This window comes from Peromyscus maniculatus, chromosome 9, assembly GCF_049852395.1.
Source record: "Peromyscus maniculatus bairdii isolate BWxNUB_F1_BW_parent chromosome 9, HU_Pman_BW_mat_3.1, whole genome shotgun sequence".
Classification (NCBI taxonomy): domain Eukaryota; kingdom Metazoa; phylum Chordata; class Mammalia; order Rodentia; family Cricetidae; genus Peromyscus; species Peromyscus maniculatus.
Genome location: NC_134860.1, coordinates 18,961,361 through 18,986,508, shown reverse-complemented (window position 1 = coordinate 18,986,508; position 25,148 = coordinate 18,961,361). Strand labels below are relative to the sequence as shown.

General features: G+C 41.5%; 1 protein-coding gene across 6 annotated transcripts in view; it reads left to right on the top strand.

Annotated features, from left to right (window-relative positions):
• Znf385d (zinc finger protein 385D) overlaps nt 1–25,148 on the top strand; it is a 345,072-nt gene that overhangs the window by 235,369 nt on the left and 84,555 nt on the right. For all 6 annotated transcript variants that reach the window (XM_015989938.3, XM_076544446.1, XM_015989937.3 and 3 more), the window contains one exon: nt 3,283–3,445. In XM_015989938.3, coding sequence (XP_015845424.1) covers nt 3,283–3,445 — 163 coding nt within the window. The remainder of the gene's footprint in view (nt 1–3,282; nt 3,446–25,148) is intronic.

Sequence of the window (25,148 nt, the reverse complement as noted above, 5' to 3'; positions counted from 1 at the left end):
AGACAGCTTGAGATATCCATGATAAAATCTAAAGATGAGGAAATCTCTGACAGCACCGAGAAGCAGGGTCTGGAGAGGACATTTAGAATGGCATCATCCTGTTATGCAGGACATGCCTCTGGAGTGACATCTGTTAAGCTCTATGATGCCATATGCTAGCTCAAGATTCATATCCATGCAGTGATTTCTGTGACATCATGATCTCACGTTTCACTTCTTTTAAAGTCAGCTGTTAACAGCATGATTCTGCTATATTGGCTTTTTTGTGTACATGATTCTGCTTTTAGTTATGAAGTACAGAATCCTAAAATCATCTCAATTATAAGCATACTTGATGATGACATCATTTGTGTTTAAAAATGGACATTGGCTTGTCTCTTCAGGATTCTCATGTTTCTGGGAGTGATTTAATGCAGAAGCTGACTGATTACTACCCAAAATAGCCTCACAGGGAACAGAGAATGCTAGTGCAGAGCAAGACTGCCTTGCATCTCTCTGTCCCAAAGAGAAGTAGATGAGGCTCAAAACAAGTCTTTGCCAAGAGATGCACTTCAAAATCCTTCAGAAGCACTGTTACTCAGGCTCCAGTCTTGTCTACAGTGACATAGAGAGTTGTGGCTGAATCACCTCTGCAGTCAGTCACATGGTCTAAGCATAAGGCAAGCTGGTTAGATTTCTATCTTCACACAAACTTTAACACCCATGAATCAAGTCAGACAAAGCAATTAGGGTCGGAAGTATAGACTAGAACCTTTATACCAGAACGCCCAAGGGTAGTTCCCAAACTCCACGAAAAGTCAATTGAATAAAATCTAAAGTATCTAGGATGGTTATGGATCTATGTTAGTTTTCAAATCTGTATTGCCGCCTCCACTGTCAGCATACACCTGCTGACATCCAACCACAATCAGTTAGTCTCCTCTGCTGGCCTCCACCACTGTCATCCATTTCTCTCAAATTCTACACATCCCAGACTCCCCACAGCACTTTACACCTTTCTACCAGTTGTCTCTTTTTGTTTTTCCAACTTAGATGAGCCTTAATTGCCTAGTTAGAAAAATCTAGGCAATCTGCAACCAAAGTGATTGATATGGTCCTTTAAGGCTATTACTTGGTGAACATGAGTGTGCGTATGCATTTCAATTGTTATGTTTCAATCTCAACATATCAGATGTGTCAGTCAAGAACCTACCAACACCTGTGCATTCTCTTCCTCTCTCATCCCAGAGCCTGCCCGAGCCACCAGAGAACCCCAGGCTTCTGCACCTGTGAACAAAAAGGCTTTTCTTTCTTTGTGGACTATGCTCACTCTGCTACAGGAATTCTTTTGTAGTAAGGGTCTTAATTTCAAAAGTAAAGTCATCCGCTTAGAGTATGCTATATTACAGAAAATCTCCTCTAATCCACTGATAATGTGTATTTTTCTACAATCTTTTAGCATATGTATTTTGAAGCTGAGCATGATGGTTGTAACACAACTGTAACACTGAAAAGACTGAAGTAAGAACAACCCAAGTATGAGGCCAAGGCCAGCCTGGCCTACAGAGTGAGCTTGTCTCAACATTTTAAACTGCAGTGTATTTTGAAGACATAAGTGGAGATGGTAGACTTGTTGATTACAATCCCATTTTTAAATACATGTTATGAAAACATTCCTGTCAATCACCATGGGAAAGTACTTTAAGGGATATTATGTAACGGTGACCTGAAGAACATAGCCGGCCCCTGTGTGAATTTGATCTATTACAGTCTGTGCTTCACTTGCAGTGCGACACGGTGAATTGAAAAGTAGAACCAGGCAAGAACAACAAAACAAAGTATTCTGCCAGAGTGGCTTTGCCCTAGGATGAGGGCAATGCAATCTGCCAGTAACTTCTCAGTTAATTGCAGCATGTTTGAACTTCCTGTTGGGTTCACACTATGTCTTCTGGTGTTCTGTGTTGTTGGAATGTGTACCTGGTGCATGAGTGTGCTCTCTGTTCAAACTGTTTCTAATATATTATTTCCTTATCCAGTGTTCTTTCAATAAAGGTACCTAGGCCTTTGAGAACATCTTATCAGAATGATGCAAATGAAGGTGTGAAATATTTATTTATTAAAATATATTATAATGAATGGCCCTGCTGGCTAGTTGATATAATGAAATCATTGCCATACTACTAAAATGGAACATTTTGCTTGACTATGCAATGGAAAGTAATGGGTAACCCAACAGAAATAGTCCATCAATGAGATTTTGTTATTTTTTAAAAAGTAATTCTAAAAAGGTTTGCCCTGTGAAACATTGGGACCTAATAATCTTCGTGTTTACTCATATACCATTCCAGCAAAGGCTTTTATCTTCTCACTGAACATTAATAAATAAATATTTCATAACAGATGACTTTCTGCTTCATTAATATCTCTTGAAACTGCTTAAAAACAATTTTTTAAAAATATGCCAGGGGAAGTGCTACAGGTCTATAAATCCCAGCACTGGGGAGGCAGAAGCAGGAATGTCTCAAGTTCCAGACTAGCCTAAGCTATGTAGACAATGTCTCAACAATAGCTCTCTCCCAGTAATAAGTAGCAACAGCCTTAGGAAATATAAATTGCCTTTAAAACAGAATTTCAGAAGCCATAGATGAAAGAACTGCATTGATCATATTAGGTATTTAAGAGCCACAGAGTCTCCTGATCATGAATATCATGCTGGAGAGAAACATCACCTTGAACTTCCTGAGGAGACCCTGGTAGGAAGCAAAAGGACAGAAAGAATCAGGGAATCGTCCTGATTTTCCATGCCTCATTTGGACTTCAGCCCTGTGTTTGCTTGTGAGTTTCTAAGTTCAGCCTCCTGAGTGCACACATCCTCGGTTATGAGAATCCTTCTTGTAGATCCAGTGAGTGTTCATCAGTCACATTGTAAGAAGAGAAAACATGTTGTATGAACAGAGAAGATGAGAGTCACTCTGCTAGAGCCTTTGTTAGTTCTTCTTTGGGGCCCAGCATCTCTGCAGGCAGAACAAAGGCAAGCCGGTATAAATTTTTAGGCCCCCACACTCTAAAAAGATGTTGATGTGTTCATATTCAGCTTCTCAAGGGAAGCAACTGGTCTTTCTTCCTTCTGCCTCTTAGAATTCAATTCCCCTTGCTTTCTAAGCATCATTCTACAGGCAGCCCTGGCCGGCATTAGCTTGAATGGTACCTGTTATTGAAAGAGAGTCTGTATTTGCAGTAATACAGAGAATGCCAGTTTAGAAATGAGCCTGATTGCATGGTTCATTGTGTTCTCCTTTGTAGAGCCAGGCTGCGGCCCACTACAAAGGCACGAAACATGCCAAGAAGCTCAAAGCCCTGGAAGCCATGAAAAATAAGCAGAAATCTGTCACTGCCAAGGACAGCGCAAAGACTACCTTCACCTCCATCACTACCAATACCATGACCACCAGCTCTGACAAAACAGGTTAAGCAATGATCTTTGTTGTTGTCCTTCTCATTGTTTGGGGCTTCCTTTCTTTGTCTAACCCCATGTCTGTTTAAATATGTGCCCACTACATTGACTCACACTGAAATCCATCTATCTGTGTAATGGTAATTGTTCCTTTTCATTTACACAACCCTTTAGACGATCGCTAGGTTTGCAATGGATTTTGTATACTGTAGTAGTATTCTGGCTGTTTCAGAGAGACCCAGTTGTTACAAATTCCCTAGAAGCCACATTTCCTGCTTTTTGAATTTTGTGTTATGTCCTCAACAACTCCTGCACAATACCTATAGAATAACTGCATGAGTGATTAATCTAGCCTTGCATACACAGCTAAATCTACTGAGTGAGTGGAGAAGATCTGCATTACCCTAGGCTTTATTTGAACAAATACCAAGCACTGCATTGTTTTAAATGCAGCTATGTGATTGGGCTCATGATGGCCGGGTAACCTTCCTTCTGCATGTGCAGGTAAGTGTTATTGATGCCAATTATTCCTTTTAAGGGTCTTTACAGGAAAATAATGGCCTTCTGAATGGCCCCTGAGTTAGTGTGCAAGTGACTAGTTTATTCACAGCTAAGAAGCTAGTGGGTTTCCCTAAGCCAACATTAAAAATATGAGAGCACTGAGTTTACTGAGCAGGTAGTCCTGAGTGATTTGGGGACAGAGTGGCAATAAACTGCTTTCTAGAATATAAAATTTAGAAAACAGGTGCTAGCGAGATCAGTTCCTTTCCAGAGTGTACAAATGGCATGGGTAAGGATGGAGAAATGCTTATAACCTCACTTATAGGGATGCCTTAGTCAGAAGGGAACCTTTTGAGTATAGAGATAAGAATATAGAATGCTTAACAGAAGAACAGGTTAAAGTGACTGTACATTCAATCCACAGGGCACATACAGAGTACTCCAGTGATCTGCAATTATGGATACTTCTGTATAAATCTAAAAAGGAATGTACATTTTCATACCACACTTAGTGTTCCATACCAAGCTGCTGCTGATAGTTGTTCCACATCCTTTCCTAAAAGCCTGTGTGCATCCCATGGCTGAGGTTGCAAGCATCCTTTACCTCTGTGCTGGCACCTGGTCTTTTATGCTGTAGATTCTAAATGATCATTTTAGTGACTCTCTGATAGGTTCCATTTGTTGCCACCAGCTTCTAAAAGATGAACTGGCCATTGCTGTTAGGGCTTGCTTATCATATATACTCTTTTGGTATATAGCATAGGAGTAAGGTTCTTTTAGTATAAATGCAGAAAGTCATGGTACAAACATATGCCTTTTCTCTCAAGATTAAAGTCTTATGGCTTGATTTTGGTGTCTGTAGAGGAATGTGTCATGATAAGAAAGCTGATGAACATGGTTTCTGTTATCAAATAGCAGCATAATGATGGATATCTCAAAAGCACTCTGGTCACAGAGAAGGTGCTAATAGTTTTCTAATGCAGAGAAGATAGTGACTAGGAGAAGAAAGAGGTGAATGTGATATAAAAGATTAGAGTACTATTTTAATTACCCCAATTTTCATGTGCTAGTATTGAAAAAATTCATAATAGTTTTTTGAATGAGTTGCCTTTAAAAAAATTGTTTTATATTTTAACTCTGGGGTGTGTGTGTGTGTGTGTGTGTGTGTGTGTGTGTGTGTGTGTGTATGTGCATATGTACAAATGCCCAAGGAATCAAAAGAAATGTCTTAATTCAATTGCTAAGAAGAAATACCATGACCATGGCAACTCCTATAAAGGAAAGCATTTAATTGGTGCTTGCTTATGGTTTCAGAGATCTAGTCCATTGTCATAATGATGGAGAGCATGGCAGCACACTATTGAGTACTATGGGGGTCCAGCCCCTTGATAGTCCCCTCCCAGGGTCCAGGAAGAATCTACAGTCAGCTAAAAATTAATTTTTGAAGAAAAAAATGAATTTATGTGCACAAAACTCCTTAGTCCGTATACTTTATTATTCTGTGTTCGTTCTCTCTCTACAAGCTTATTTATACTCTGCCCTCATTTTTAGCTCCTTTCTTGCCCAATTTCTCTTTATATTTATCTGCTGTCCCTTCTAGGTTCTATCTTAATTCCTTCATCTAGTTGTGCCCCCTCTGGGTTCTTGTCCATCTAGTACTTACCCATATCAGCTCCTCTCCCATCTCCTTCTCTTTCATTTTGTTCTTCCCCATCTGGCTCTTCCCCATCTTCCATCTCATTCCTCTAGTACTCTCTTCTAGCCCTTTAATTTAGTTCTTCCCCATCTCGTTTGTTCCTCTCAAGTTCTTTTCTTTTTTTTTTTCGAGACAGGGTTTCTCTATGTAGCTTTGCGCCTTTCCTGGAACTTGCTTTGTAGACCAGGCTGGCCTTGAACTCACAGAGATCCACCTGGCTCCGCCTCCCGAGTGCTGGGATTAAAGGCGTGCGCCACTACCGCTCGGCTCCTCTCAAGTTCTTACCCATCTAGTTTTTCCATTCTCTTTTCTCTTCTCAGTCCCATGTCCTGGAAGTCCCAGTATAAGAAGGGAGGGTCCAAGCTAAATTGTGTAAAGCTATTACTTAATGTCCATCTGACCTAGGCAGTGTCTCCTTGTGGAATTTACCTTAAGTCAGATGACTAGCATGTGAACTGTTATCACTGTTAGTCCTTGAAAGTGGCCAAGGGAGATATCTGATTCTAAAGAAAGCCTTTCCTGAGGCTGTTCTCCAAATATCTGGAATGTGTACGTCCAGAGAATGATCAGTCCACACTGTTAGCCCTTCTTAGGGAAAAGTCAATTGGGAAAACTATGAAGGCACACATGATTTTCATAACAAAAATCAGCTGATATATAACAAGCCAAATAACACCAAAAGCTCCTTGGAATTTGGCTTCCTCTGGAGGAATTCCCTGATCCCTCCAGGTAGTGACTTTGCCATAACCAGCTGAGTTCTTATGATATATTCCTGCAGCCCACAGCAGCACACACAGGCAGACATGCTGCTGGAGAAGTAGTGGAGAATTGTGCATCTGAATCTGCAGGCACCAGGAAGAGAGACTTTGGGCTTAGAGTGTGCTTTTTGAAACCTCAAAGCCCACCCCCAGTGACACACTTGCTTCAAGGAGGCTGCACAATCTAAATCTTTCTGATAGTGCCAAAATTAGGCTCAGAAATAGTTTTCTAGAACAGTTACATACTTATCAGAAGAAAAGGGAGATGGGATTCTACAGCCAAAATTTGTGTGTTAAGAACAAGAAGTCAGAACTCTGCTGTTTCCTGCATGATGACGTTCGTGATTTGTCATATTCTCTGTGTAAAAAGATGAAGTACATTAAAACACGTTTTTTATTTTGCCAAATCATCTCAATAAAAAATAGTCCGATTATTTGAATACATATTGAGATTATGAAAGAATGAACAAAGTAATCAAAATCAGAAACAAAAACCCAGTTGTTTTAAAGATGCTGAGAATCCAGGAGAACATGGACAGAAGTAGAGGAAACAGAAGCAGGTGTGAGGGAGCAGGGCAGCAGGGGCAGGTGTGGGGGAGCAGGGCAGCAGCAGAAGGGAGGGCAGGTGTGGGAGGGCAGGGCAGCAGGGGGGGCAGGTGTGGGGGAGCAGGGCAGCAGGGGTCAGGTGTGGGAGGGCAGGGCAGCAGCAGAAGGGAGGGCAGGTGTGGGGGAGCAGGGCAGCAGGGGCAGGTGTGGGGGAGCAGGGCAGCAGGGGGGGCAGGTGTGGGGGAGCAGGGCAGCAGGGGGGGCAGGTGTGGGGGAGCAGGGCAGCAGGGGGGGCAGGTGTGGGGGGCAGGGCAGCGGGGGGGGCAGGTGTGAGGGAGCAGGGCAGCGGGGGGGCAGGTGTGGGGGAGCAGGGCAGCAGCAGGGGCAGGTGTGGGGGAGCAGGGCAGCAGAAGGGAGGGCAGGTGTGGGGGAGCAGGGCAGCAGAAGGGAGGGCAGGTGTGGGGGAGCAGGGCAGCAGGGGGCAGGTGTGGGGGAGCAGGGCAGCAGGGGCAGGTGTGGGGGAGCAGGGCAGCAGGGGGGCAGGTGTGGGAGAGCAGGGCAGCAGAAGGGAGAGCAGGTGTGGGAGGGCAGGGCAGCAGGGGCAGGTGTGGGGGAGCAGGGCAGCAGGGGCAGGTGTGGGGGAGCAGGGCAGCAGCAGGGGCAGGTGTGAGGGAGCAGGGCAGCAGCAGGGGCAGGTGTGGGGGAGCAGGGCAGCAGGGGGCAGGTGTGGGAGGGCAGGGCAGCAGCAGGGGCAGGTGTGGGAGGGCAGGGCAGCAGCAGGGGCAGGTGTGAGAGGGCAGGGCAGCAGCAGGGGCAGGTGTGGGAGGGCAGGGCAGCAGCAGGGGCAGGTGTGGGAGGGCAGGGCAGCGGGGGGGGGCAGGTGTGGGAGGGCAGGGCAGCAGGGGGCAGGTGTGGGGGAGCAGGGCAGCAGCAGGGGGGGCAGGTGTGGGGGGGCAGGGCAGCAGGGGGGGCAGGTGTGAGGGAGCAGGGCAGCAGGGGGCAGGTGTGGGGGCGCAGGGCAGTGGCACAGAGAGGGAGGTGGTGTGGGCCAGAATCTGAAGGCAAACTTAAAGATTTTCTCCACTCTATAGAATGTGAGGGGGAGAAAGACTGGCAAGGTGGCTCAGCAAGGGACCACGGTTTGATCCCAGAACCCACAGGATGGAAGAAGAGAACCACCACCACCACCAGTTGTCCTCTGACCCCCAAAAAAGTACTGGGGCATGAATGCCTGCACACATGCATCCACCGACACACAGACACAGACACAGACACAGACACACACACACACACACACACACACACACACACACTGGGGCATGAATGCCTGCACACATGCATCCACAGACACACAGACACAGACACACACACACACAGAGACACAGACACAGACACACAGACACACACACACACACACACACACACACACACACACACACACACTGGGGCATGAATGCCTGCACACATGCATCCACCAACACACAGACACACACACACACACACACACACACACTGGGGCATGAATGCCTGCACACATGCATCCACCGACACACAGACACACACACAGACACACACACACACACACACACACATACACACACACACACACAGACACACACACACACACACACACACGTAAATAATTGTAATAGAAGTTTAAAAGAAGGTAGTGAAAGAAGTTTGTCAGACATTTTCTCGTAAATTCTCAGATCATAGGGTGATGACAAATATAAATAAGAATCAGGCTTTAGTCCTAGTGTGATGTGTTCATGTGTGTGGATTTGAATAAAAATGGCCTCTGCATGCTGGCTTATATATTTGAATGTTTAGGGGGTGGCATTATTTGAAAGTATTAGGGGGGTCTGCCCTTGTTGGAGGAGATATGGTCTTCTTGGAGGAAGTGCGTCACAGGGTTGGGCTTTGAGGCTTCAAGGACCCAAACCAGGCCTGGTGGCTTTCTTCCTGCAACCTGAAAATCCCGATGTAGAACGATCAGCTACTTATCCAGCACTATGTCTGCATACATGCTGCTGTGCTCCTAGCCATGATGACAATGGACTAAACCTCTGAAACTGTAAGCAAGCCCCAATTAAATATTTTCCTTCATAAGAGTTGTTTTGGTTATGGTGTCTCTTCAAAGCAATAGAACACTGACTAATACAATATATATTCATACACACACATGTCCTCATGTTTATATATATGCAAAAATATTAAAGGAAAAATAATGCATGAATTTGAAAGACAGAAAGATGGAGAGCTTTTAAAAGAAAGAAGGGGGAATTGATAAAATTGTACCATCTTTTCAAAACAACAACAATAGACAAAAAAGAGGGCCATTGAGATAACTCTGCAGATAAAAGCCTTTGCTGCTCAAGCCTGATGACCCCAACTCAATACCTAGAGCTACCGCAGCAGAAGAAGAGAACTCACTCCATGGTTGTCTTCTGGCCTTCACAGATGCTCCAAGCAGCCCCACACTTAAATTCATACAGACGGTAATGTTATATAAAATATAAATTTAAAAATTGTAAAGTTGACATAAAAAGTAATAATATATCCCAATTAACTTGACAAATGTGACTATGCTGTGGTGTGCTTTGGTAGAAGGAATTATAGATGGCCCGATTATGTTCTCTGTCTCATTGTTCCTTGATCTTCATTGTTTTGAGGACTCTCACTCACTCTCCGTTTAAGCAGTTTCATGGGCCTGGGTTGCCCTGAAGTCAGAAGCTCCATGTCCCAGCAGCTTTGGCAGCCACTCACTATTTTTCTCTCAGATATCACAGCTGCATTGTCTCCTTTCTCGGGGATTTAACACCAGGGCTAGCCTGCTGAAGCCACCACTAGCTGAGCCTTGCTAATTCCGCATCAGTGGGAAAGAAGGTCAGCAATCCTCAGCTGATGAAGAGGAAATTCCAGTGGAAGTAACATAATGTGTTCCTTTCCACTTTTACCTGACTGCCTTGAGTCAGGCTGGGCTCCTTCCTCTTCTGAGTTCAGACACTGGTGAGCAATAATCTTCCATCCCACCCTGACTTCAACCTTCTCCAGGCCAAAGCCATGCCTAGTCCTGCCTTCCCGTGCCTATTGGGCACTTACTCAGAAAGTTTGCTAGCACCAATATTTAGCAGATTCCAAAAATAATTTTAAAAATTGTTCTCATTTGGAGATGGTGGCACCTGCCTGTAGTCCTAGCAATTGGTAGATAGAAGCAAATGGATCAGGATTTCCAGGCTAGCTTCAACTACATAGTCAGTTTGAAGATATCCTAGGCTACAAAAGCCCTTGTCTAAAAATAAAAAAGAATAAATAAATAAATAAGTAAATAAATAAAAAGTAAAACAGCATTTAGACACAGCAAGTTCTAAAATTCCATACTTCCAGATGGTTCTGTTAAGTAACAGTGGTTCTTAACTGGTCATCAGGTTTCAGACTTCCAAGTTTTATAAAAGGTCATTAGGTGGAACCCCTAGGGAAGTGTTTTGTGTTTTGTTTTGTCATGCTTTTTGAGACCTCCTCCTAAGCACAGGTAGAAAATACTTGACGTTTGCAATGGCCCTTCAGTGACTATTAATCAGGACTTAATTAGCCTACTGCGTATAAGGGTTCCTCACGTCTTATAATTGGCAAGGCCTAAGAACATTTTTCCTAATTTACATAATTCTCTTTATCAGCTCTTAGTGACAAATGTGTTCATCAGACAAAGGTACTAGATCGCAAATTTGTACTCTTCAGTTTCATGATTTAGACATGTTGTACTCAGTTGTGTGTTCCTTTTCCTTCCTTCCTTCCTTCCTTCCTTCCTTCCTTCCTTCCTTCCTTCCTTCCTTCCTTCCTTCCTTCCTTCCTCCCATCTTTCTTTCTTTTCCTTTAAAATTAAAATTGCAGTATGGGGATGTTGTACTCCCTAACACAAAGGTACCAAGTTCTAGATTAATCACTGGCTCTATATGGCTACTGGGCTTCAGAAAACACACTCAGGGACTAAAAAGGACAGAACTTCTCTCCTCACAAATAGAAAATCTGTTGTCAACTGGCAGATAGTGACTGGGAAGTAAACCTCTTGGGAAAATCTGCCCATGCTCAGGCCCCAAGCCTGGGCTCTGTCCTTCACGTGGCTACCTGATCAGTGTGTTCTGTCAGGCTGAGTGCCAAACAAAGTGAGGGGCTGGTATTACTCTCTTTAGGATTATGGTAGGAGCTGGACAGTGACAATATTGAGCTGGTGACAAAGATGGGAGAGGAGTCACTTTTATGGTAAAACCAACCACAATGTCATTTGGAAAATGGACATGGAATTTTTGGAACATGACAAATGTCAGTCACATCTATTTCTGTTCTCAGAAGGAAGGTGTGAAGTTTGCTTTCATGGAGTTAGGCTTGAAATGTCTCAAATGCTGAAAAGAATGATAATAAACAACCTGGACTTAACTTCAGAAAGCAATGTGTCTCTTATGCAAGCAGCATGTGTTTGCCTGTATGATGAGTATTATGTAGAAGTTCAAAAGGCTTATGGTCTAAGGGTGATTCTCTCTCATGTCTTTGTTGCTGAAGCTTGAATCATTGCACTATATCTTCAGAAGCAACATTTAGAGGCACATTTTTGTGTGTTTTGAATCAGCTCTGTGGACATATAAGGTGATTCAAGGATATGTTTTTACTGCTTCATAGAGGTCTGATAGAGCTGGGACCAGGCTCTTGCAGTATGTGGAGAACTTGATGGCTCCCAGATTCATCTTTTCAGATACTTCTCAAGCAAAGCTTCCACTCCACCAGGACATTCACTCCTAACAAAGGATCCCACTGCAAGCATCTTCACACAGGAACAGAAGCACCATTGGCAGGTCCTTTATGCATCAAGTGCTTTCTCCTTCCCAGCACTGGCTCAAGATTGGTTAAGAAAGGGATTTTATCAAGTGTATTAGAAGTGCCAATAGACTGTGCTAATAGCAGATCAGAAAAGAGATTGAAAAAGAAATTTAAGAAAGAAAATGCAGTAAAAGAAAAGAAAAGCTAACACTTGAGTAGTATGATTCTAAGATCATTGAATAAGAATCAGTGGTTACAAATTGCACTTTGAGGGTGAAATGAAAATAAGAGAAATGTATTCTGCTTTTTCATGCTTGAGGATAATGGCATTTTTGCAGGTTAGATAAGGTGGATAGAAATTTGGGGCCTAGGCACATTACATAAAACCACTCCTGAGTCTCAGAAGAACTGCACAATGGATTTTTCATCTTGACAAGAAATAGTCATCTTCCTTACTGCCAAGAGTAGTGAACCCATTAGGATCTGGACCTCTGAGGTTCTGCTATCAGCCTCATTGAGGTGTTGCTGTATGGTGTTGTTGGTTGGCTTTACTCTATGACTCTTTGAGGTTCTTTGGGTGCCCACCACTCAGCTCCCAAATAAATACACAGAGGCATATTCTTACTTATGAATGCCCGGCCTTAGCTTGGCTTGTTTCTAGCCAGCCTTTCTTAAATTATTCCATCTACCTTTTACCTATGGCCTTTTACCTTTCTCTATTTCTGCATCCCTTTCTTTACTTCTTACTCCATGGCTTGCTGTGTAGGTAGGTGGCTGGCCCCTTGAGTCCTCCTTCCTCCTTTTCTCATTCCTCAATCTCTGGCTCCTCTATCTCCCATTTATTCTCTCTACCTGCCAGCCCTGCCTATCCTTTCTCCTGCCTCACTATTGGCCATTCAGCTCTTTATTAGACCAATCAGATGTTTTAGACAGCCAAAGTAACACAGCTTCATAGACTTAAACAAATGCAGCACAAAAGAATGCAATGCATCTTTGCATGATTAAAATAAATGTGCCATAGAATAAACAAATGTAACACATCTTAAAATAATATTCCACAATAGTATGGTATATAAGACAGGAGAGGAGATGATGCTGAATTGATATGCTAATGTGTAATTTTATATAGAAGTCTATAGTCATCTGTGTTCTTGACCTTTGTATATACCTGTATGTGCATGTGAAGAGTAGAACACCTGTCTGCCTTGGATGGGCTTGATGATTTTGTTTTAGAATAAACAGATGGTATCCACAGATTAGTAGGAGAAAAGGTACATTAGGGTGCCATGTGGTTAGAGGTATACCCGAGAGAAAAGGGAATTCCCAAGCTCTAGTAATATCTGACAGCTCTATACCCTGTTGCCACAGGGCAGGAGAGAAGGAGGGTAGACAGCTTAGGCAGTGGTAAAGTACTTAGAAGAATGTTGACTTTGCTGTGGAAGTATCACTGATAACCTGTGACAGAGTCTTCTGGTTATGGCCCGGACTTCCTCTTCGCTCCTGTGATAGGACAGTCTTCCCTGGCCGATGGGTGTCTAGAGGAGGGAATCAAGGCTGGTCCATCTCCCTTTATGGGTTCTGCTCTTCAGAGGAGAGGAGGAGCTGGTGGACAAAGCACTTCCTTCTTTGTCCTCCAGCTCTTTGTCCACAAAACACTTCCCTGAAAGCTCAGGTGATCAGTGGTGTGTTTCAGGGCAGTGTTACCTGAGGTCTTTCAGAGCAAATGCATGGTTGTGTCCATGTGTGCAATATGTGTGTGGGGTATGTATATGTGTGCATATAAAACTCTCTTCACCAGAAATATAAAATCCATAATATAAATGGTAAGCTATGTGTACTACCCATATTCATGAGCTCTAGATATCAGAATCAAATTTCAAAATTAAATCAAAAGTCCTAGTGGCTTTATCTACAGATACAATACATCTGACAAGATCTGTGTCTGTGCATATTCCCAGAAGAGGTCCCACTCGCGTTTTTTTATGCCATTTATAGATAAGGATTGAGTACATACAATCTTATATGATGAAATATTTAAGATGGAAAATAAAAATCAAAGATATAACAAAGGAGTTGGACAATGATGAAAAGCTACAGAATGGCACATGTGCAGCCATGAGATCATGAAGAACAGTGATGAACATCAAATGTGGAAAGCATTTGAATTGTATAACTCCTGTAGTCAGGGCATACTGGCTTCTTTGGAGTTCTTAGTAAAAATAAAACTCAAAGACAGGTGGTTCATTTTAAACTTGCACTTGACTTTGTCCCCTAGAGTTCCAAACTCCTGAACATGGTGTCCTTCTTTACTGTTCGTTCTTCACACCTTTCTCTATCTCCAGTCCAACACTGTCACTTGAGGATTAGAAGGCAGAGCTGTAGAATACCGCCCCCCATCTCGCTCAGCGTCAAATGCTGTGTAGAAAGGGGTATGTGCTGTTTGTTTGTGCACATGTGCATGGGTGCCCAGCGACATGCACAGATCCCTTTCCACTCCTCGCTGATTCTTCTGTAAGGCTTCTATGCAAACGCAGGCCCAGCATGCACTGATGTTATATGGATTCTTCTTTGTCCACTCTGTGAGATTCCAACTCCTTGTGGAGCACCTACCTTAATCTCATCATATATCTTGATCCTAGCGTTTAAGGGTTGGCGAATGAAGATACCCAGAAATAGAACTGTACTATATTTGAGAAAGATTACTTCAAGAATCCTCTTAGCAGTAAAAACAACAAACCCCCAAATATATAGTAACCATTTGAATGTGTGTAGTCAGTAAATTTTACTAGCTAAGTTCTAACATTTGATTGCTTTGCAGTACAAATCTAAGTTATTAACCAGATAGCTCAGGATTTAAATGTGTGAGCACTGGGCTGAACATTTCCCAGAGCTTAAAATTAAGTTGCTATTTTAATTATCATAATTGCATTCAGATTCATCCTTCAATTACTGTGCTACTTTGGTTTCTAATGAGACTTAAGAGTGTTTTAAAAATCTCTCTTGAATCAGGTTGACTATCTATTGAACTTTCAATTGTGACATTGGATAAAGCTGAGACAGGTCATATAGACTCCACTGGGAAGAGTGGCTGCCACTCAGCCAGGCCACAGCCAGCCTCTAGTTGACATTGTTTTGATTAGGACTGCAGTTTGGGACAGTCTACACAATGCTTCACTTTACATGATTGCTCAAATAAATCATCCTTAGGGCAGCCCAAGGCCTAGGAGAAGACCAGCCTGCAGGTACTGTGGGAATCACCCTGAGCATTTGCATCTCAGGCTGGGCTTTGTTCAACCTTTTGTTTCCATAACAGTAGGATTAAGTAAAACTGAAAGCAGAAAAAAAAAGGCTGTGCCACCAAACCCTGATTTCCTTGCTTGTAGTGATTTTGGAGTAGCAGGAAAGAAAAAAAAAAGAAAAAAGAAAAAAAAAAAAAGCTTGTAAAATCTTTCACAACTGAAACAACCAGTTTGTTGGAAGAAAAACAAAACAAACTTATTGACCTTCACTGAAGTAGCACGTAATATATCCAGACCCTTGAGAAAGTTATGTAAGCATTTACCCCCAGAATTCTTTTGACTTCTTTATATTTCATACAAGTCATTATGTAACACTAGGTTGTTTCTATAAGTGAATACACGTCTGGCATCTCAAAACTTGGACCTGTTAAAAATGTCCTGTGTATGTGTGTGTGTGTGTGTGTGTGTGTGTGTGTGTGTGTGTGTGTGTGTACCTGCCCATCATTTATGTTCTTCACACAAATTAAATAAAGCACACCTGTGAAGAACCCTCTTAAGTTACTAACATCCTCATTTTAAAGAATTGTGTTACAGATGACTGAATATCCCCAAAAGTTATGAAAATCAGACCTTGAGACTTGAGACAGAGACTAAGTAAGCTACAGTTATCTTTCCTTAACCTGCCTGTTCATCCATATTTATTTATCAACAAGTATTTTTGCAATACATAAGATATTTCCAACTCAGATCTAAGGATTTCCACCTTAAAAATGTCTTTAATCTGGCTAGGAAAGCAAGATGTAAACATAACATCTAATTCAAGTTAGGAAGTGATCTGAGGGGATCAAACAGCAGACAAAGTACTTTGGAAATCTTTTTCAGCTGAAGTGACCAATTAGCTAGTCAGGAGACTGAGGCACTTTGACGTGCACTTTGAAGGCCTTCCTGGGTTCAGAGTGAGTTGAAGGCTTGTCTAGGCAAGTTAGTGAGATTCTGTCTAAATTAAAAAAAATCTCAAAAGAGAAAAGAGGGTACAGATCAATGGTGGAATGCTGGCCTAGCAATATGAAGGCCTGGATTTGGTCAATTGCATTGCCAGTGAGGAAGGGAGGAGAGGACACAAGTACTGTATATTAATCTTAATGTAAATAATGGAGGTTTCTGGCCTTTACACGGAGCTTCTTTCTCAAGTGGCTCATGATGATGAAGGAAATAGAGGCCCTTTCACAAAGCTTTGATAAGATCATTAGAAGTACTAAGCTAAAAAAATAAATAAATAAATAAATAAAATAAAAAAGAGTTAAGAAGTACTAAGCTACAGACTAGTTAAGGTTATGGGATTACCAAAGTGTTAGTTGTAGACATCTTTAAATTATAAAGAATCCAGTGTTATGTCATGAAATGTGACTATAGTTAACATATCCTAAGAGGGAGAGCTAAGATCCAAGCTGATTTCTCATCTACTCTGCCTGGCTATCATCTCTTACAGAACAAACACTTAATTTCCCATAATCCTTGTTAGCACTAACTCCAATTTGGGTTACTGGGTGGTATCATCATGCTTGTTAGATTATTCAGTATTGTTTCTCTTATTTAGCAAAACCCTCACACATGCCTAAATACCTGTCCTGCATCTCAAAATTTGAATTGTCGAAACTGTCTAAGGTGTCTGTCTGGTCTTGATTTGTGTTCTTTACATAAGTTAAATAAAGGACACCTAGTGAAGAGGTCTCTCTTAATTATTGGCAACTAATTTTAGGGAACTTGAATTGCAGAAGATTGTGAATATTGGAATAGGGGCAAAAATCAGTATTTCCTTTTTAATAGAAGTTGCACAAATCTCTAATTCTTAAATAGTATATCTTCTGGCTGTTTCCAGATACTAAAAAGTAACTACTTTCATATTCAAGATAAGGAGGTTCTCGGTGTCCTAAGTGATGAATGGACATTTAAAAAGCTTTTGACAAAAAGTGCTTAACAACCTCAAGTAAAACTGTTTTTCTTTTCTTTTTTTTGGTTTTTCGAGACAGGGTTTCTCTGTGTAGCTATGGAGCCTTTCCTGGAACTCACTCTCTAGCCCAGGCTGGCCTTGAACTCACAGAGATCCGCCTGCCTCTGCCTCCCGAGTGCTGGGATTAAAGGCGTGCGCCACCACCGCCCAGCTTAAAACTGTTTTTCTTATGTAATCTAAAATTCTAACAAGGTTGTGTGCCTTTGTGTTACACACACACACACACACACACACACACACACACACACACACACACAATTTGGAGGACTGCAGAGATGGCTCAATGCTTAAGAACAGCTGATGCTTTTTCAAAGGACCCAGGTTCAGTTCTCAGCACCTTTGTGGTTCATAGCCTTCAGTAACTCCAGTTCTAGTCCATCCAATGCTTTCTTCTGGCCTCTATGGGCATCAGGCATACATGTAGGCAAAATAGTCATATAAAAATTAATATCTTAAAAAATGATTTAACAATCTGACCTAATATCTACACATGAAGCAATGTCAGAATAATTTGCTCCTCATTGCTCTAAGTCCATGAAGTGTTTCTGTCCACTGTTGTCTCAATTCTAAATGTAGCTAAGGAACTGGACCTATGTCTCTGATCAGGACCACTGGCTGCTCCTGCAAAGGATATTAATTCAGTTCCTAGCACCATGCTGGGCAGCTCACAACCACTTGTAGCTCCAGGTCCAGGCGACTCATAGCCTCTTATGGCCTCTTCAGGTGTCACATGTGCATGTACTCACCCACAGTCACAAACACACAGACACACCTTCATATAAACATGTACACATAGACACACACACACACACAACACACACACACACACACACACACACACACACACACATACAGACACACACACACAAGAGCACATTTGGAAACTATAAAGCATGCTGATTCCATTTGTAAATAAAATAAATCTTAAAAAAGGGAATCAACATCTGTCATATTTAACTTTAGTAGGCGAAATTAATATTTTTCAAAATTGAACCTATAGAAGTTAATTTTCATAATGCAAAGAATAATGAAAGAAACTACATGGGATTTGACTAACAATATTCATACACACACAAGAACACATTCAGAAACTAGAAAGAAAGCAGATTCCATTTGTGAGCAACTTGTCATCAGACTGATTCCATTTAGATGTATATTTTAAAGAATATTTCTTACTTAAAATCCTGAAATAGGCTTTGCTTTATTTTCTTCAAAGCTCTTTCCAATACCGTAATGTTCTGCACAGTCAGGAATTTCTGATTTCATCAGCTGTCTTCTTATTCCAGATAAAAAGAGAAACTTCTTTAGGAAGAACCACCCTCATCCCCCCTGACTTGGCTGATGAATGTATTTGCTTTTTTAGACTCTTACCTCACACCCAATTCCATATTAGAATTATAAAATCATATGCATGGCTGTTTCAAATTTCTCTTACTGGAAAACTTGGAGCCCCCCTGCTCTCTCCCTCTCCCTCTCCTCTTTCTCTATGTGTGTGCATGTTATCTTGCCTCTAGTGTACAAATCAAATGTAAAATTTTACATCACTGGATTAGATTATGAAATGGTAAATATCAACTCTCAAATCAGAAAGTCACCTGTGTGACTATCAACTGCTCTACAATTCATTTTACTTTTCTTCAAGGAGCCATAATCTCACCTCTGTCACAATGTCATAGTTCCAACATTCCTGCGCAAAAACAGCCATTAGCAACACAAATAAATGAACGTGTCTGTGCTTCAATAAAACTTTATTACTATAAGATGTAACACTATTGGTTTTGCTCATAGGCCAGGCTTTTAGACTCGAGACTTCCAAATGTTCAGTTACTGAATGGTTGCTGCCATTATCTAGATATGCAAAAATAAACCAAAGTTTGTAGTGGAAAACTCTTACTATTAGTGTCTTTGGTGATATTGGTGGTTGGCTAAAGTTAAGTAGGAGTTCTTCTAGGTGTGGGGAATTGGGACTCAAGCTCTATTAGAGAGGAGAAGCACCTGCATGAGTCACTCACCTCAGACTGTAAACACAGTGAAGAAGGCAGTCTTGGAATCTACTGGTGGCTGTCCCATGTATGTGACCAGGGCCTTTCAGATCACATAATCTCAGTATGTGCCGAGTGATAGTCAGGCCAGTGTTGAGTTCCTTCATGACCTGGTCACCAATGTGCACTATCCATTCTCAGTACTCTGTTGGTTGGTAATGGGCTGGAGAGGCCAGCTCCCAAGCACTGATAATGGAATAGCACAGCCACCTTGCAACCAGAGCGCCAAGAGGCAAGAGCAGTTGTTGTGACTGTCCTTGGAAAATCAAATCAGACATGGATTAGATTTGCATTATTTTTATATTTTGTAATGGAACAAACAGCAATCAAAACAAAACAAAGTAGAATATCAAGATTTGGAGAGCACCAGAGGAGAGTGTGATGCTAGAAAAGATGGACACATCAAGAACTTAGGAAATTGAAAGTGATCTTCATTTTGGTATGAGGCCCAAAACATTTGGGCCATGCTTGCTAAGTTAAGAAAAAAGTGTGGGGATGTGGGATAAGAGATATATTTAAAAGCTGAACAGACAGAAGAAGGGTCACTTCCAGAGATAAACGAACACCAGAAATTGGTTTCTGAAGTAGAAGAATGGAGTTCCAGTGACACAGAAGGCCACATTCTATTTAAACAAGGAGATTCACACACTTCTGCACTCTGCTTCCCACTGCACCCCAAGGCTGGCCCGATGCATGTGATGGGTAGATGAACAGATGAGAGTTTGGATTGAAAATGCTAGGATTAACCAGTGAAGCTGATTCCTGACAGGTGTCACAGGAGCAAGAGTGTCAGCAAAATGACTACATTAGCTGGCTTATTTGACATCATGGATCCAAAAATAGATGGAAACGGCCCATCTGGGAAGATAAAGAATGAGAAAAGTCTTTAAAACTCCATCCCCTAACTTCTCCCACTTCTGTGCTCAATAAGCCATTCTCTCCATTAAAGGCCTCAGAAGAGTGCTTTGGAGCATGCACCTTGATGCCAGAGCCCTGAGACAGCTGCCGGGCCATTTTCATTTCTCTTCTCTCCACCCGGCCTTCACTGTCTATGAACCAAAATGTGCCTATTTTTTGCTCCACCGATTTAATAGCCCCAGGAAAGTTGACAATGTAATCATAGAAGTTCGATCTGAGTGGACTGTCTCCAGTAACATCTCCAGTCTTTTTTTGGAACTCTTTGAACTCTGTGGATTCTAGGTACAACTAAACCTCAGTAGTTGTTGGTGCAGAGTCTGTGGGAATCCATCTTGTGTGTGTGTGTGTGTGTGTGTGTGTGTGTGTGTGTGTGTGCGCGTGCGCGCGCGCGAGCATGCATGTGTTAGTTCCTATCTCTCTATCAATTGCAGAAACCCTTTGCCTTATAATTTGCAGCATTTAACAGATTTTAGTCTGCTACAAACAGGAGAGAGCACTAAGTGGCCTTGCTCAGCTTTAGCTGCTGAGCCCTCCCCAAGTTATTAATAGACTTGCACTACAGATGTGCTTGTTATGTAGCAGGGCTTTGGGCAGACTCTCCCAGCAGCAGCCTTGTCCTTTGGGACCAGGAATTCAATTTTGACTTCTGTTTTGGGGTCATGCTTTTGGGCTGTTTTGGAGAAATTAAACAAATAAATGCTAGAAGTTTCCTTCCAGAGAGCTGGGCCTGACTGGGTTTATGATACTCTGAAAACATGCCCTAAGAAAATAGCCAAGGAAGAAGTAGAAACTGCACATGGGCCCAAGTCTAGTCCATCCTGAACTCCTGGATGTCACTTCTACCCTGATTCTGCAGAGCTGTGGCATTGGATGCACAGAAGGTTGAGAGTCAGGATGACTGGGTTGATTCACAAGAATTCTTTCAGGGAGAGCGAAATTTACTAGGATAAGATTAAGATTTACTAGGATAAGATAAAATTAACTTTGCCTCCATGGTCATGCAGTAGGAGCTTATCATATAGATCTGTGAACAGGGTACATGTGGGCACCAGAAGAGCAAAGCAGACTAGTTTCTTTAGCAGATGCCCTGCTTTCTCCTTGTCAAAAGTTCTGTTTCCCCTTTTGCTCCAAATTTCAGAAAGGTTGAACAAATGTCGTGAACAACTGTAATATTCCTTGAAGTTGTTTTTTAGAGCTCATGGATCTTTTAAAAGAACCTATAGGGCCTCGAGAGATTATGAAAATAACATGTAATTCATTATTAAAATATACATAATGGAACATGGTGGGTGCCAAAGGATGACTGACTTGATTTTGAGAATGAGCTCATATTTTCAATCATATCCATGTGAATAATAATAATAGCACACATGTCTTAGAACTTACAAGTGGAGTACTCTGGTGTATACATGTATACACACTCTGGTTTGGGTGTGTGTTCACTTGATATGTTTAAGCACTCTATAGTGTAGGTATCTGGCACAATAAATGTATTTGTTTAGAACCTTTATTTTTTCCAGCTTTCTTAGGTCTTATGTGGAAATTCTGGACCCATGTTGGAACACCAAATGTAGGCAGAGTTTTCTTGTGTTGGCAGCCACTACCAAATAACCACTTCTCAGAAACTTAATATTAATGGTAAATGTTGGCCAATAGCTCAGGCTTGTTACAAGCTAACTCTTACATTTAAATTAACCCATATTTCTTATCTATGCTTTGTCATGTGGCTTGGTATCTTTTCTCAGTATGGAATGTCCATTTTACTTCTCTTTGTGTCACCTGGCAACTGCCCAGTTCTTGTCTTCTTTCTCCCAGCATTCTTAGTTTGGCCTAACCTTATCTTTTTCAGCTATTGGTCAATCAACTTTTTTATCAATCCAATCTGAGTGACAAATCTTTATGGTGTACAAAAGGATTATTCCACAACAAGGGACCTGATTGAGAGCTCCAGTTAGACTCTCCCTCTGAATGATGTCTAGTTGTGGTTCTGTGCATCTGCTCCTGTCTACTGCTAGAGGAAGCCTCTCTCATTACAACTTGCCAAGACACCAATCTGCTGTGGATATTGGTCTGCATGTTGAATGTGTTGCTCTGATTGATTAATAATTAAAATACTGATTGGCCAGTAGCCAGGCAGGAACTATAGGATAGGCAGAATAAACAGAGAAGAGAATTTTGGGCAGTAGAAGGCTGAGTCAGGAGTCGCCAGCCTGCCATCCAGGGAACAACATGTAAAGGCAACAGGTAAAGCCATGGAATACGTGGTGACATATAGATGAACAGAAACGGGCTGAGTTTAAGGGTAAGAGCTAGACAATGGTAGGCCTGAGCTAATGGCTGAGCAGTTCAATTAATATGAGCTTCTGAGTGATTGTTTTATAAGTAGTTGTGGGGTCTGTGGCACTGAGCAGGACTGGAGAAAACTCCAGCTATACCAATTTATTAGTATAGCATAACAGACTATCATTAGGAATCATTTCAATTTTTTTATTGTTTGTTTGTTTTTTATCAGATTTGTTTTATTCTACCCAGGTCTCTGGGCCATTTAGTCTCATGTTCCTGGTCATCCAGGAAGTATAAGGCATGGGCTCCCTCTCCTGGCATGAGCCTCAAGTTAAACCAGACATTGGTTGGCCACTCCCCTAAGTTCTGTGCCACCATTGCCCCAGTACACATTATAGCACATATTGCCACCAGGGCAGATTGTAGGTGGAGGGTTTTGTGGCTGAGTTGGTGTCCAGGTTTCTTTTTTGGTAACCTGCAGAATACCTTCTAGTGCCAAAGAGCCAAGAACTTAGAGGTAAAGGCTTCAAGTCCACACTAGCTAGACATCTATAAATTCAATGAGCTGTGTGGAAGTTGTTCTCTGCAATGGGACCCTGCTGAAAGTTTTCAGAGAGCAACCTTCTGTCCTAACATAACCTGGGCTGTTTAGGGATCCATGGTGCCTTCCCAGTCAATAACTCAACCTAACGTAACCCAGTCCTAACACTGGTAGTCTTGCCTGGCTACAAAAGGTGGCCACTTCAGACTCTATATCCTCCATTTCTAGGAGTCCTAACTATGGTCACACTCATAGATTTTAGGAAGTTTCCACTGCACTAGGTTTCCACACCACCATTCAAATGCCCCCAATTCCAGCTGTCTCTCCCTGCACTACCTCCCTCCACCCCATCCCCCACATACATACACCTGTTTCTTCCTGCTCCTGTCCCCACCAGACCACATTTCTTCTGCAAAATATATTCTATTTCCTCTTCCCAGAGAGATCCATTCTTCTCCCATTATAGACCTGTTTTTCATCTAACTGCTCTGGGTCTGTCTGGGTTATCGCTTGATTATCATTTATTTAATAGCTAATATCCAATTATAAGTGAACAAATACCACTCTTGTCTTTCTGAGTCTGGGTTACTTCACTCAGGATGATGTTTTTTAGTCACATGCATTTGCCTGCAAATTTTATGATGCTATTTTTTTTAAACAGCCGAGTAATACTCCATTGTGTAAATGTACCTTATTTTCTTTATCCATTCTTCAGTTGAGGCATATTTGGCTGTTTCCTGTTTCTGGCTATTATGAATAATTCTGCTATAAACATAGTTGAGTAAGTGTCCTGGTGGTAGGATGGAGCCTCTGTTTCCTTTGGATATATGCCTAAGAGTGGTATAAGTGGGTTTGAGGTAGATCAATTTCCAATATTATGAGGAACTACCATATTGTACAAATTTGCACTCCCACCAGAAATGGAGGAGTGTTCCCCTTGCTCCACTTCCTTGCCAGCATGAGCTGTCACTCGTGTTATTGATCTTATCTATTCTGACAGTTGTAAGATGAAATCTCAAAGTAATTTTGATTTTCATTCTCCTGATGGCTAAGGATATTGAATATTTCAAGTGTATCTCAGCCATTTGAGATTCCTCTATTGAGAATTCTCTGCTTAGATCTGTACATCCTTTTTAATTGGATTTCTTGGTTTTGTAATATCTACTTTCTTGGGTTTTTTTTATGTTTTTGATATTAGAACTCTATTGGATGAGGAGTTGGTAAAAAATCTTTTCCCATTCCATAAACTGACTCTTTGTCACATTGATGGTGTCCTTTGCCTGACAGAAGTTTTTCAGTTTCATGAGGGCCCATGTATTAGTTGTTGATCTTAGCACTTGCACTATCAGTGTTCTGTTTAGAAAGTTGTCTCCTGTGTCAATGTGCTCAAGGCTATTACCCACTTAAAAAAAAATCAGGTTCCATGTATCTAGTTTATTATGTTCCCTACTTTCTCTTTTATCAGGTTCAGTGTGTCTGTTTTTATGTTGAGATCTTTTATCCACTTGGACCTGAGTTTTGTGCAGGGTGATAAATATGGATCTATTTGCATTCTACAAATAGATATCCAGTTTGACTGGCTTTTTTTTTTTAATCAAAAATCAGGTGTCCATTGGTATGTGAATTTATGTCTGGGTCTTCAAATTGATTCCATTGATCAACTTGTCTGTTTCTATTCCACTTACATGTCCTTTTTTTTTTTTTTTTTTTTTTTTGGTTTTTTTGTTTGTTTTACTACAGCTCCCTAGTATAATTTGAAATCAAACATGTTGAAATCACAGATGGTGATATCTTTGGAAATTTTTGTTTTTGTTTTGTTTTTGTTTGTTTGTTTGTTTTTATTGTTCAGGATCTTTTTAGCTATCTTGGGTTTTTTTTTTTATTTTTCTGTATGAAGTTGAGAATTGTCCTTTCAAGGTCTGTAAAGAATTTTGCTACAATTCTGATGAGGATTGTATTGAGTCTATAGATTGTCTTTGGTAAGATGGCCATTTTAACTATGTTAATTCTATCTATCCATAAGAATGGGAGATCTTTCCATCTTCTGATATTATCTTCACTTTCATTTTTCAAATACTTGAGGTTTTTGTCAATACAACTCTTTCACTTATTTGGTTACAGTTACTTCACAATGTTTTATATTATTTGATGCTACTGATTTTTTTTTTTTTTTTTTTTTTGGTTTTTTTTGAGACAGGGTTTCTCTGTGTAGCTTTGCACCTTTCCTGGTACTCACTTTGGAGACCAGGCTGGCCTCGAACTCATAGAGATCCGCCTGCCTCTGCCTCCCAAGTGCTGGGATTAAAGGCATGCACCACCACCGCCTGGCCTACTGATGTTTTTGAGTTAATATTTTATCCAGGCAGTT